This window comes from Panicum virgatum, chromosome 5K (genome assembly GCF_016808335.1).
Source record: "Panicum virgatum strain AP13 chromosome 5K, P.virgatum_v5, whole genome shotgun sequence".
In the NCBI taxonomy this organism is placed as follows: Eukaryota; Viridiplantae; Streptophyta; class Magnoliopsida; order Poales; family Poaceae; genus Panicum; species Panicum virgatum.
Window position 1 is genome coordinate 59717311 of NC_053140.1, and position 14461 is coordinate 59731771.

A 14461-nucleotide genomic window follows, 5' to 3' on the forward strand; every position below is an offset into this window, starting at 1 on the left:
TTTCTTCTATGGGCCCGTGAAGATTCTGACGGCATTTGGGCCGCCTAAGTTCCACCGCAGCAGAGACGGACCTTTTCCGGTGGTGATCTCCAGCAGCAGCACTGGGCGCGTTTGGTTCGTTGCTGTGCCGAGCCTGGCTTGCATCTGGCATGCAGCATGCAGGCTGCGCTTGGATAGGCTCAAGTCATGCAACACCTTATTGTTTGGTTGTTAGCATATATTGAGCCGGGATGAAGACAGATCATGTTTTGGTTGCTTGCATTTGATATGAAAACTTGCATCTGCTATACAGAAAACAGCAGCCATCGGCCGGCCTTGCATCTCGCGAGCCAGGCTCCCAAAAAAGGAGTCCACGGGCGTTTTTCTAGATGCAGGCGGAGGGGATAAAAATGCATGACGGGTCAGACCCTGGACGCAACTGTGCTGCACCCCGCGGGCCTGGTTCGGTCATATGCACCGAACCAAATACGCCCACTCTGATTCTCTGAAGCTGAACGTCTCAAATGCTATGCTCACACAAGTCCCCGGATCAAAGGATGGAGAGAACATGGTACCATACTTAGAGAAGGAAAACATAAGCAGCAATGATCTGAATTCTGAATCACTAACTGGGCTTGTTTAACAATCTCATTTTCTTAAAGCAATAAAAAAAAACAAGACAGTTTCACTGTGTGGTTGCTCATGTAGTCATGCTCACGGGTCTATATGTAGTTACGACAAACCAAGGCGAAAAGCTAGTACACCGAAGGGAGGCATAAAGTTTTCAAAAACACAATTCAATGTAAAACCCAATCCATAAACTAAATTACCATCCATGGCAAGCGGAAAAAAATGTAGTCATGATGTCTTAAATATTTGGTAAAAAACTATCTTCTTTTTGTACGCAAGAGTGTCAGGATTCGAATAAGATGGTCAGAGATGGAGGGCAACAAGTAGTAGGGGAACAAAAAGAAACAGAGGAATACCTGTCCGATACAGGGAATATTTTTTTTTTTTGCAAGGAAGGGATAAGTACTCTCTATCCAGTGAGGGCGAAGTCTGAGTTTACATTCCATTGCCATTACAAGATGGAAAATACACTCTCCATTGACAACTTGAAAGAGAAAATGAAGCAAAGATGGTTGTCCTAGTGTCGAAGTCGGTCCATTTCCTGATTAGAACCTACAAAAAATAGTTTTTGGTTGGAATTTGATGGGTTCTCTCGTGAGTCAAATTGCCCAATAAAACGCTACCGCCATCAATAAGTACATTTTGGTTTTGGGCCCTCTTGTTTTATCCACTGATTAAATAAAACATTGAGTAAGAAGACACTGTCTCGTGGGCGCCGTCACGACGAATTCTGCTGCGCCGCGTTAGACGAACGTGAGTTGTTTCCGGCACCAGGGTCGGGTAGCGAATGGCGGAGATCGGACAGCAACTTGACGGCATTTGCGATTTCTGGCCGGTCTTGGCGCTGCGGTTGGACACACAAGAGACCAACGGCCATCACTCGCTCCATCTGCTCTCGGTCGAATTCGCCGTTCAGCCGCGCGTCGGCCTTTTCGAGGACCGCGCCCCTGTCGTAACATTCGCGGACAGTTCTGACGAGCTCCGTCGCGTCCTTCACCTCGGCGAGCTTCTCGCCGGTGGCCATCTCCAGCAGCAGCACCCCGAAGCTGTACACGTCGGAGGCCGTGCTCACCCTACCGGTGGACTTGCAGATGGGATCCATGTACACCTCGGTCCCGATCATCTGCGTGCCTCCGAGGGAGCTCTGTCCAGGGTCCACCCGCCTCACGAGCCCGAAGTCGCTGAGCTTGGCCTCGAAGTCGTCGTCCAGCAGCACGTTGCTGGTCTTGATGTCCCGGTGCAGGACGATGAGGTTGTGGCAGCCGGTTTGGAGGTATTCTATGGCGCGGCCGACGCCAAGCGCGATCTTGTACCTCTCCGGCCACGCCAGGCCTGGCCCGTGGAGGTGCTCGTCGACGCTCTTGTTCTTCACCAGCTCGTACACGAGCAGCTGCTTGCCGGCGCCGCCGTCGCACCAGCCGACGAGCTTCACAAGGTTTCGGTGATTCAGCAGGCCCAGGATCATGATCTCGGAGGCGTAGTTCTTCCGCGATTGTTCCCGTTCCGATACCGGATATAATTTTTTCACCGCCACCTCCGGGTTGGGCAAGCTCGGATGCCGCAGAAGGCCTTTGTACACTCCCCCGAAGCAGCCCGAGCCGAGGAACCTGTCATTGTTGAAGCCATCGGTCGCCTCATACAGCTCCTCGTATGAGAATTCCCTTGGAACTGAAATTCACCATAGATGAAGCAGCAGCCGGGGTTTTGATGAGTTTCGCGCACAATCACAGTTAAATCCAAAGCTCACTCAGGCCCGTTCGCGAAAATGTTTGGGTTTTAACACTGTAGTACTTTCATTGTTATTCGACAAATAATGTCCAATCATGAACTAAGGTTAAAAGATTTATCTCATGCTAATCAGTTAGACTGTGTAATTAGTTATTTTTTAACTGCATTTAATGCTCCATACATGTGTCCGAACATTTGATGTGACGGGTACTGTAGAAATTTTTTTAGAAACTAAACAGTGCCTCACACACACTCTCTCTCAAACTGCAAACATATTAGTAGTATATTGTATCTACCTGGCAATGAGATCCTCGCATTGGTTGACACCTCTGGGAGCTCTTGGTACGAGGATTCCCTTGAAACTGAATCAAACAACAGAAGGGTTTCGGTTTCACGCACAATTACAGCTCATTAAATCCAACTCGATCGTTTTTTATTTAACGAAAATTGAAAATTGAGATGGTGTTTTACCTGGCAATGAGATACCCATCCTATGCGCGGTCGTCCTTGGCGCCTCTTGGTGTGAGGATCCTTCTGTTGGACCAAGAATTGTATTTGTTTAGGCATCTGTTTGCTGTCACGGCTTATATGTGGTAACATACGATTGTTTTCTAAAGTTCATACTAATCACGTGTAAAACAAGTATTTTTAAATATGAGATTATAACATTTAGCGAAGAGCTTTGCTTAGCTCCTAGGCACCGCTATAGCCCGTGACGGCAGCTAGCATCACCCACTGTAGTGTCTCTGCTTGAAACTAGGGGTGCGAAGAGGTGACCCTTAGATGCACATCTAACTCTCTTTAGTTTAAAATTTTATACTACTAAGTAGTATAAAATTTTAAACTAAGGAGGATTGGAGGTGCACCTAAAGCACACTAATTTGCATCCCTACTTGAAATATTGGCGTAGATAGGTCTTGGTGTCCTCGGTTCAAAAAAAAAGATAGGTCTTGGTGTGAAGCTCCCTCGTAACTTGACTTTTCACGAATAAAACATTATGTACACAGTTTAAACATGTTTGTTTTATTTTAGAATAGAAGGGAGAGAAAAATAAATCCATATCCTATTATTGCCAATGGGAGACTCATCTTGGTGGAGCTCGACGTTAATCCTCACGAGATGCTAGAAAAAGAAAAGATAAATTCAACAAATTCTCGCAAATAAAAAAGAAACATCTTGCCAACAATCTACTATGTTTTTGAAAAAGTTATCCACACATGTTATTCTGAAATAGTATAGTAACCTCCTAAATCCATATACAAATTATCCGCCTCCGCCATTATAAGAAATAATATAAAGTAGTTATGTAATCTTCATTCAAATTACCTACCTATATTATTATTAAAAAATAATTTAAAGTAACCCCTTAAGTTTGCACCAAACTTATCCACATATCCCAAAATATAACAATTTTTAGACTTGGTCAAAGTTAAACAATTTCATCTCTGACCAATAATAGCTCAAAAAATAATTACTTTTATATAAAAAATATTACATGTTCTGATAGTTGGTTTCATTATGAATAAACTGATATCACTTTAATGTTGTCAATCTTTACACTTTTGTACCATTTACTGTCAAAGTTTAAAAGGTTTGACTTTAAGAAAATCTAAAAAAAATTATTGTAACACCTCAGGTGTTTAAAAATATTTAGTAAGGTCATTAACCATGTCATCGTGTATGATCATCAAGAGTAAATAATGCATTTCTTGTATGTCTACAAATGCATGGGTATGTATGTATGGGTACATGTGTATGTGTGCAAGTATAGTGTGATTTTGTAACTTTTCATAAACAACTCAAATTTGGCTAGTGAAATGCATCTACACATCCCTATTAACATGGTCTACAAAAGTCTAGTTGACATCATGATCAAAATAATAATGACTCCACATGAAATGACAAATAATTTGAATCATAGTTTTTGAAAATTAAAATAACTTTCAAATCAATGCTCGAATGAAATTTGGCCTGAAAGGGAAATTGTAGGATTTTAAATTTTGAACAACTTTCATATTCAAACTTTTTCGAGCTTCCATGGAAAATTTTGAGAAAATCGCGAGTCAAAACACATTGACCTCTCTTCTCTCTACTCTCTCTCTCTTCCTCCTCTGTCTCCCTTCTCTGTTTCTGCATGGCAGAGCAGAGCAGCAGAGCTACGACGCCGCCTACCCCTGCCGCTGCCTGTGCCGTCGCTACGCCTGCTGCCGCCACCACGCTGAGACCCACGCCCGTCCATGAGTGCCTGCTGCTGCACGCCCCGACGGACGCTCAACGACAACCACACACAGCCGAGCTCCCGCACGCACGCAGTTGACCAAGGAGCGGAGCAGAGTGGCATGCCTGCCGTCGCTAGCCGATGCCGCTTTGCCGGCTGCGCTCCTACTCGTGGCCTTCCATGATGAGCACGCCAGCGCCTAGTCCCGTCACCCCTGTGACGCCGTGCTCTCCTCGCTGCGCCCCTGCCCAGCTCGACGAGACGACGTGCCGACGCCGCATGCCATGGCGCACGCGCCTGCCTGAGCCGCTAGCCGCGGCCGGCCTTCAATGCCGCGCACGCCCGCACCTACTCGGCCCTCCCCTTCTCTTCGAGCCGAAGCTCCCTCACCCCTCACTCTCCACTTCCTTGCCCAAGAACCAAGTCCCAGCCTCACCTGCGCCCAGGCACACCTCCGCCATCACCATGGCCGCCGCCATCACCTGAGCCACAGCGGAGCTCTCCCTTCCGGCCCTCCTCCGCCCGAGCAAGCCCCCTAGCTAGCTTCCCCATGGCTTGGTGAAGCTCCCCGACCACCCCACTGCCGCTTCCCCTCGCCGGAGCGCCACCGCCGCCGCACATTGCTCGCCGCGGGGAGCACACCTCTGGCCATCCCCAGCCTCGTTTGAGCCCACAAACGGGTAGAGCTCGGTCTCCTCTAGCTCCTCCCCCACTTCCCCCTCACCGCCGGCGACCAGAGCCGACGGATTTCAGCCGGAACAGGCTATCCCTACCCTCACCTTCTTCAACCTCCGCCCAGGGACCTACCTATGAATATTTTTAGGATTTCAGGGGGTTTTCCGGATGAATCCAGGGGCCTGTCTGCGTTTCTTTTATTCCTTTTTGTTTTCCAAAGCAGTGAACTTGTAAAATTGATATAAATTCGCAGAAAAATCGAAAAAATGCAAACTCAATTGATCTGAGTTCTTTGTTACTAGATCTACAACTTTAATTATATGCACTTTTTCATTTGCTCCCTGGTTTTTGTTCTAGATTAAAAACAAATTTATTAGGCACTTAATTAGATCTCAAGTTCTATACACTGCATGACTACCATTATTGGTAAGTATGTTGCATGTTAGAAGGTTAGCCTAGTGTAAAAGTTTGGTGGCCAGTTGACACTCCTAGCTTTAGGTTTCTTTAACTTTTGCTTTATGTCTTGATTAATTAGTTTTGGTTGTGCATGTTGTTTAACTTTGTTTCATGAGATCAAACATTTACAATACCTTTAAATTGATGCCTAGTCACTGTATAAAAAGTTTAGGAATTTTTAGATGTGTGGAACCAGTCCAACTAATTAATAGCAAGAGTAAAGGGGATAAATCAAGGAAAATAGTTCCTCTGCATGGAAAAACCTGATATTTTTACCAGAGCTGTTCTTTAGGTACTTAATCATGATGGAAAAATTTGAACCTCTAAAACATAGTAGAACTACCTGTAGAAATTATTTTTCCTATACTGTAGTTGTACATTACTTTATTTTTCCTGCTCTGTATGTAGCCTATTTAAATATAAAAAAATTACATCACGCTAATCTTTAGGTAAAAAATATTTAGTAAAAGTTTCATTACCAGAACTTGAATATTTTGCCCTGTACAAATTCATCTTGATTTCAGTAGAGGCTAGGTAAAAGATTTTTCATGGTGTTTATGCTGCATGAAATGGACTGAATTTTTTATCGTAGATTTCTTATCATGAATTGCCTTCTCTGAAAAAATTTCATGACTAGGGAGTGTAGGAAACTATAGATTTTGATTTATACATGGATAACTAGTGTAAATAGAGTATTTTTGAGTTGCATATAATACCCGATAAATGATTGCCCTGTGAGATGATTTTGAAAATGGTTGTTTTCAAAGTTGGGTTTTGTTGGATTACAACTCTATAGTGAAGAAATGAATAAATCATTACCACTAAAGTAACTCACGCATATGCATTCATGTAGATTCGACTACTCTCGCTGATGGTACGTACGAGCTGGTGCCGGAGTCCGAGAGTGAGCAGCGTGAAGCTCAAGTGAATCTAACTGAAACCACTGAAGACCCGAACCAAGTTTCGGAAGAGCCCAAGGCTAGCTCCGCTCAGGAAGATAAGCCCCGGAGCATGTCCCGTCAAGCCCCAGAGCATGTCCCGTCTATTTTAAATTTATGCAACTTATTGTTATTCTTTTTTACTTGTGCATTTAAGTTTACAGGAGTTGATTGGAACCTTAGTTGCATGATCCTAGGTACCTATGCTTGAACACTAGTATGTGTAGGTCGCTAGTTGGCTATGCTAATGGTTCAGTAGAAGTCGAGTGATTTCCGGTCACTCGCGAAAATTATAGGAGTTGGATATTTACTACATGTTGCAACTGTAAGGTCTACGGGCGGGGCTGTGGTACTTGTGATGCCCCGTCTATTTAGTGAAATTTGATAAGACCGCAGTGTGTGGTAGTGGCAGTCAAGAGTTTGAACGTACTAACCACATGCCGATAAATATGGTAATTGATAAGCATAAGTACCAGATTGGCCCGGCAAGTGGACTTTACTTTCACCCTCTTTTGAATGTCGTTTCTCATGCGCGCACATGCGGGTGCAGAGTCGTCGTACTCTGTAGTCGAGGACGGTGACCCTGATCCACAACCCGGAAAGAAAGGGGAAATGTTGCACGTGTGACTCTGGGAGTAACCACGTGACGTGTGTTTAGGTCTGCCTTGCAAGGTTAACAAATTTGATTCGAATCATCTGCCTCTCACGGATATTGGGACTGCTTAACCCTTTTGCCACATAGAGTAACAAGTGGAATGTATGATGATGAATCTTGTTGGATGATGAAAGATAATTATTTCCACCATATATGCTATTGGATAGATGCTGATGTAGAATGGTTAATCGAACTAGAACTTGAAAGCTAAAATCTGAAAATAAAGACTTACTCTTTGTTGCTTTTCGGCAAAAACAAACCCCTCAAGCCAAAAGCCTTGCATGTCTAGTTAGAGGACTAAGTATATCCTAGTCGGGTAAGCCTTGCTGAGTATTAGTATACTCTGTCTTGCTTGTGGCTCAATTTGTTTCAGGTGATACTTTTGAGGACATGATTGCTAGTTTGACTTGGCCGTGTACTCTGCCTCTTGGTTGGTCGGTGGAGTGGGACACGACTCAGGCCGATGGTGATAACAATGAGTGATGTCATGTACGGGCCTTATCGTGACATTCTGTATCGTCGTTTAGTTGAACTCGTTTTATTTTTTTTCGCTGCAAGAAACTCTGAGCTATGTCTCAAGTTGAACTGTTGAACTTTATTGTCGGTACCCCAGGACTGGGGTACCCCTTCTTGCTGTATCTAGGCAAGAGCCTTATAGTTATCCTTGACTACGTCCAAACAGCCGGACCCCTGTGGTCCGGAGTCCTGATCTCTCGGCGACGGTTCCGGACCTGCCTCACGGCTGGTAAAGGTCCGGGAACGACGCGTGTCCCGGAAGAGGCGGGCAGCCCAAACAGCCGGGGCTCCGGACCTCCCGAGGGGTTCGGACCCCTGCGGAAGTCCCGGACCCCTCATAGGGTCCCGGACCCCTTGTATGGTAACCGGACCACTCGCTAAGGGAAGAAGTCGACGCCCTGCCTCGGGGTGGTCCGGAGCGACACGTGTCTACAAGCACGACTTTTCAAGGCCGCTTGGTCTCCATACTAAGCCTCACCCACCACTGCATTTATTGTGGTAGGTGGACACCCGCATTGATGCGGTGGAAGCCAAGGCGATTCTTTGACCAGGAGGCACTATTGATCGCGTGTTACCAAGATAGTGGAGCCGCAGGCGCCGCCCACGCCGCGCCTGCCAAGTCTGCCATAACAGATGGATACGACGGCTTGGCTTCACCCATTATGACGCCTACATAATAGCCTCCACAGGCTACGCCGCAAGCTACGCTCCCCCAACGGACACCTTGGTGACGGGACAAGAGAAGACCACTGTAGCGCTAGCAGAGCGTATCGGAGGAAAGATCCGTAACCACTGTACCCATCTGAATACTCTGCGTAGTATGCTGCGCAGTCGCGTTGGGCCCACCTGTCGGGGCCCCAACGTCCTATGTATCCGCCCCCTTGGTCTATAAAAGGGGGCGCCCGCTAGAAGGAAAACTCAGGCTGGGTGAGAGCCAAGGCCCGGCAGAGGATAGGTTCGTACACAACCAAGAACAATACTTCTCCCAGTGGACGTAGGGTATTACGCTCCGGCGGCCCGAACCACTCTAAATCGTGTGTTCTTGTGAGCTTCCTCCAAAAGCTAGATCAGCCCAATCGCCAAAGTACTTCCCAGAGTCCTCCCTCACTGGGAATAGGCGGGTGCGCTCCGCCACCCGGCTGTGGGTACCCTAGAAATCCTGCAACATTTATGTTTTCAAATATGTGTTGAACTATGTCTTTCAAATTCGAACCTGGTCTGTAATATTATTTATGTTGAGACTCTGTTATGTAAGAATTGATCAATGTTGTAATCTACGGTCCCGCCTTCGTGCGGGCTGTGTTGCTTTGCCGATCCTGGAAGCTACGTGGTTTTTATCGGGATTTTACCCGAGGGGCTGTCGATATGAGCCGTCTGAGGTGTGAGTTAAACCCCATTTGCCTTTGCGATGGTGGTTAGCGCACTTAAGTTGGTTTTGTCGGGCGGTTCTGCCACAATTATATTCCAGGTTGGAGGTACTAATAATTAAGAAATGAGAGAGAGAGACAATTTATTTATCAGCTACGTGCCCTATTTTTTTCTCGAACTTCTTATACATGTACCTCTTATAGGTCGTGCGGGAGAGGGGTTGAATGGTTGATGTTATAGTATGATAAATTACCTGACACCCTGCACCGGCTACAACGATCAATGACAATATAAATGACTGCGAGCAGTAAACAGACACCTTCAGCAGAAATCACTGTTACTGCCCATGGTTTGGTCTTGCAAGATGGATCTGTCAGCATAACATCCACAATGGCATTAGACGTACGGTGGGTGATGGGGTAAGGTAAGGTGACCACTGGACCCTGAAGCGATCGAGTCCATGTGATGTGATGCTCCCTTCAACTAATCAACTAATTAATAGAGTGATCAGATTACCTCCTGCCCCTGCCGTGTCTGTTGAGTTGGGGTTACCTGCTGCCATGTCTGTTGAGTTGAAGGCCCAAGAGAGGAGCTGGTGCGACTCGAAGAAACCCCCGGTGGACGCCGAGAACCCCACGGCCGCTTCCTGCGGCAGTCCAGCGGCTCTGAGGTCCACCGACGTTTGGACGCCATGAATACTCCCATCGGCCAGCCGGATGCTGACCGCCATCATCCTGGAGCCTGCGTCGTAGGTGATGTTCGCTGACATGGTGCCGTAGAGGCCCAAGCTCGGGAGGTCCCTCGTGTAATTGGCGGAGCGGATGCTGTTGACGTCGATGCCGACGTGGTCGGCGACGCCCGGGGGGTCCAGGTTCGAGTTCCAGAACGTGTCGAACTCGACGGCGACCGTCGGCGGCGAGCCCATGAGGTTCTGGTTAGTGTAGAGCCCCAGGTATTGGGCGCCGGACTCCCACGGCATGGTGGCCGGGAACGGCCCGACGAAGAACGCCATGCCGTCCCCCCGGGTGCTGCTGTGGTTGCCGACGATGGCGAAGGAGAAGCTCGTCGCGAAGCTGGCCGCGGCGCCGGTGCGGCAGTCCCACAGGCGCACGGGCTGCGCGTAGGCCACACGCCCGACGCTGTTGTCGCTCATATTCGAGAGGCTGATCCTGTCGCCGGCACTGAACGAGTCGTTTATGTACACGAGGTTTGCCCTGTCGAGGACGCCGGGGATGGAGAAGTCGTACTGAAAAGAGAGCGCGGCGGCCTGGAGAAGAAGCAACAACTGACACAGAGAGCCGAAGAGGAGCAAACTCTTATCAGATAGGCCATGGCCGCAGCCCGCAGCTATGGCATGACGATCAGCCATGACCTCTTTTTCAGGCAGCGCTAGTATATGTATACATTTCCTACACATTAGTACAGAGAAAAACAGAGCAAAAAACAGAGTTCAAAACGCGTCTCCAATGCCAGAGAGAGAGAGAGAGCTTTGGGAACTCGGTCACCAGCTGACCGAGTGAAGCCCAGAACCCTAGCACTAGCTTTGGAAACTCGGTCACCATCTGTGAGCTGAAGCGCCTAAAAAAACAGGCGTGCTGATCTAGAGATAACACAACAGACACCGTGCTGAACGATGAAAAAGAAGAATGCGTCGACCAAAGCCCTGTTTAGTTCCCAAAAAATTTCCTACAGTACCCGTCACATCGAATTTTTAGATACATACATGGAGCATTAAATACAGTTAAAAAAATAACTAATTACACAGTCTAACTGGTTAGCACGAGATGAATCTTTTAAATCTAATTAGTTCATAATTAGATATTATTTGTCAAATAACAACGAAATTTGCTACAATATCAAAACCCAAAACTTTTTCGCGAAGGCTAAGTAGGACAAACACGATCGAAGCACACTAGGCTCCCATCCAGTTCTCCCGTCAGGCCGTCCGTCGCGCCACCGTGCCCTACCTTGCCGACCGGCTGTTTTACCAAGCATACTCGACTGATGATGGATGAGACATCCGATTAGTATCCAAATTGAGGCACGAGGTTTTTACCTACATACCATTGCAAAAGTTACAAATTACCTGTACACCATCAAAAATTTCTAAAGTTCTTTGGCACCATCCAAATTTTTTTTCTTTCCCTACGTGCCATTCCATCGACCTTCCGTCCGTTTGCCTGTCCTGATGTGTGGGCCCGATCCGCAGCGCCGCCCCTCCTTCGCGCCTGGTGTTGCAGCTGCTACCGGCAGTGTCCCCGCCGCCGCGCCCTGCGTCCCCAAGCCACCGGCAGGTGCTCTGCTCCTTCGCCGCATCCTGCTCGCCGCCCTCCTCCGGCGTGCGAGCCCCTGCAGCCTCTGGTCCACGAGCCTGCGCCGCTCACGCGTTGGCCCACACGCGGCCGCCGTCGCGTCGGCTTGCTGCCCGCGCCTGCCGCTGCAGGACCGCCATGCGCCCGCGCCGGCCGGGGCGGAGCTCGACCCCGCGCGCGCCCGTGGCGGCCGGGGCGGAGCTCGACCCCGCGCGCGCGGCCCTGTTCCGGCGCGAAGCTGCGAATCCGAGCGCCCGCGAGCTAGCCCCGCAGCCGCGCGCCAGCAAGCTCCACCGGCCGCACAGGTATGGAGCTCTGCCCGCCACCATGGGAGGTCCGCTGGCCGCACGGAGGTGGTCCGCCGCCCTGCCGTGGGGGAGCTCCACCTAACGCGCGCCACACCAGGTGGGCTCCACGCCTCCGCCGACGCTAGCAGCAGCTTCGCCGGGCTAGGGGAGGTCCGTCGCCCCACGAGGGAGCTCCACCTGCCGCGCGCCACACCGGGCGGGCTTCGTGCCTCCGCCGCCGCTAGCAGCGGCTCCGCTGGGCTCGGGGAGTGAAGCGTCCCCTCATAAGAGAAGACTTAAATGTGATACCAACATCAGTCCCAGGAGGCTGATGACACATTTATTACATCAGATGGTTCATCACTGTACAACTCTACGAGGTAATGGGCAGTGAAGTGCCACTATCGCGATGATTACAACTAAAACCCACACAACTACATTAACTACGAAGAGGGGGCCATCAGAGTCTTGCGCTATGCGGAACTTCCCGCGGGTGACCCTAACCACAGGCAAGGTTGGGTGCAGGACGGAAACTCTAACTACATTGACTACAAAGAGGGAGCAGGGAATGCGGGGCAGGGAGCGGCGAGCGGCGCGGCGGGCGCGCGGGAGCGTGCGCGTGGGCCGCAGGCCCATGGGGTCGGCCGGGGGCGCGCACTGCAGCGCGTGGGCAAGGGGCAGCGGCGGCCTGAGCGGCGCTCGGGGGCGCGCGGTGCGCGGCAGAGAAGGGAGGGAGAAAGGGGAGAGAGGAGGGAGAAAAAGAAAAGAGAAAAAAAGAAAAAGAAAAAAAGGAAAGGAAAAAGAAAAAGAAGAGAAAGGAAAGGAGGAAGAGAGAGAGGGCGAGCGTGCGCCGGCGGCGATCGCGGCCCCGGTCGGTCACGCTCAGCGGTCGCGTGCGCGCATGGACGAGGACACAGGGAAAGGGGTCGGGGGTTGGAAATCGGACGTTTGGAACAGAGAAAGATTCTAGGAATTAGGGTTTAGGGTTTTAGGAGAATTTTGAGCTCAACGATGAAAAGTTTTGAAAAAAAAATTTAGCGCGTGATTTAATTTTGATAGATTTTTGGGATGTCACAGGGGGGTCCGCCGCCCCCAAGGGGGAGCTCCATCTGGCGCAAGCCGGCGAGGTCCGCCGGCTGCGCTCGGGGAGGTCCGCCGGCTGCCGCGCAGGGAAGGAGCTCCGCTCGCCACCACGGGAGCTCCGTCGGCCACGCGCAGGGAGCTGCCGCAGCGAGGAGCTCCGCTGGCCGCGTCGGGGCACATCGCGGGCCGCGCGTGGGGCTCCGGCAGCCTCCATGGGAGCGTTGCGAGGGGAGTTGAGAAAGACTCATGTACCGGGCCCACATGTCAGTATGGGGGCAAACGACAAGAATTAACGGATGTCGACAGTAGTGGCACACAGGTAAAAGAAACTTCGATGAAGGGCACAGAGGAACTTTTTGAAATTTGGATGACATGTAGGTCATTTCAACAATTTATAATGACACATAGGTAAAAGCCTCTTGAGGCACAGCCAGTTTTCAGACCAAAGAGGCGGGATTGAAGAAAGCTTTAGAAAAACGCTGCGCACCATACAATTTGCAAAATAATCTCCTGACCTTATCTGTATGTTCTACGTAGTATTTTTTTTATGTTATGTTCTAATACAGAATTGGAATAAAATAATATAAGACAGTAAATCGGCAAATATTAGGAGTCACAAGTATGACTGACAATCAAATCATCACACAAAGCGGACTATTTTTATTTGTAGCGGAATAATTTTTTTAAACCTACTGTTTGTTGAGCCGGTTTTAAACTCAAAATACGAAATTCTGAGAAGGTGGGTTGCTATAACAACCTCACTCGAAGTCACACGCGTAACCGAGCAGCCGTAAATCCATGATGGAAACGAAAGATGAAGCAGGCCCAATGCTGGCCTGCTTATTCAAGGCCGAAGTTCTGTCCAAATTCCATGTAGCCCGCTGGGAAATCAACACGGCCTGCCTCTTCATTCAGGCACAATTAGATCAGGCCCATCCAGGCAGGAGTTGGCGCGCGGGGCGGAGGACGGAAAGGCGCGCGCGGGGAAAAAGTTTCGGCTCGCCGCGGTAGGCGTCGGTGGCGGATAGGGGTGGGCATTCGGTGTATTCGGGTATTTCGATTCGGTCTATTCGGGTTTCAAAAAATGAGAACCGAAATTTTAAAGACAAAATTAGGAACCGAATCCGAATAGACCGAATATTTCGGTTCGGTCTATTCGGTCCACCGAATTAACCGAATAATAAACACACCCTCATCTTCCATCAAAATATATGCAATGAATAGTTAAATAGAAGTACGAGTAATAGCGATAAGTAACTATGAAAAAATAGCATAATGAAATAGACATACAAATATTAAGATGAGATAACAACTATTAGCTAATAAGTTCAAAAATCACATAAGATATCATGGCATACCAAGAGTTTAAATGAATTTCGGGTTATTCGGTCTATTCGGGTTTTGGAGGCTAGGAACCGAACCCTAACCCGTACCCCGAATTAAACCATAAGTGTGGACCGAATCCGAACCCGAGAACCCGAATAGACCGACATTTCGGTCTATTCGGTTCGGTTCGGTTCGGTTTGGTTTTTTCGGGTTTTAAATGCTCACCCCTAGTGGCGGACGTCCCCGCAGGGTTTCAGAAACCGTCCGGGAACCGCCGGTTTCCGGGATTT

General features: G+C 48.9%; 1 protein-coding gene across 1 annotated transcript; it reads right to left on the bottom strand.

Moving 5' to 3' along the window:
- Positions 1 to 1327: 1327 nt before the first annotated feature.
- Positions 1328 to 10532, bottom strand: LOC120710308 (L-type lectin-domain containing receptor kinase IX.2-like). Its single transcript, XM_039995941.1, has 3 exons — positions 9716 to 10532; positions 2634 to 2699; positions 1328 to 2277 (listed from the first exon to the last, which is right to left on the bottom strand). Exons 1-3 carry the CDS (start codon positions 10530 to 10532, stop codon positions 1328 to 1330), a joined length of 1833 nt encoding a protein of 610 aa, XP_039851875.1.
- Positions 10533 to 14461: the final 3929 nt, after the last annotated feature.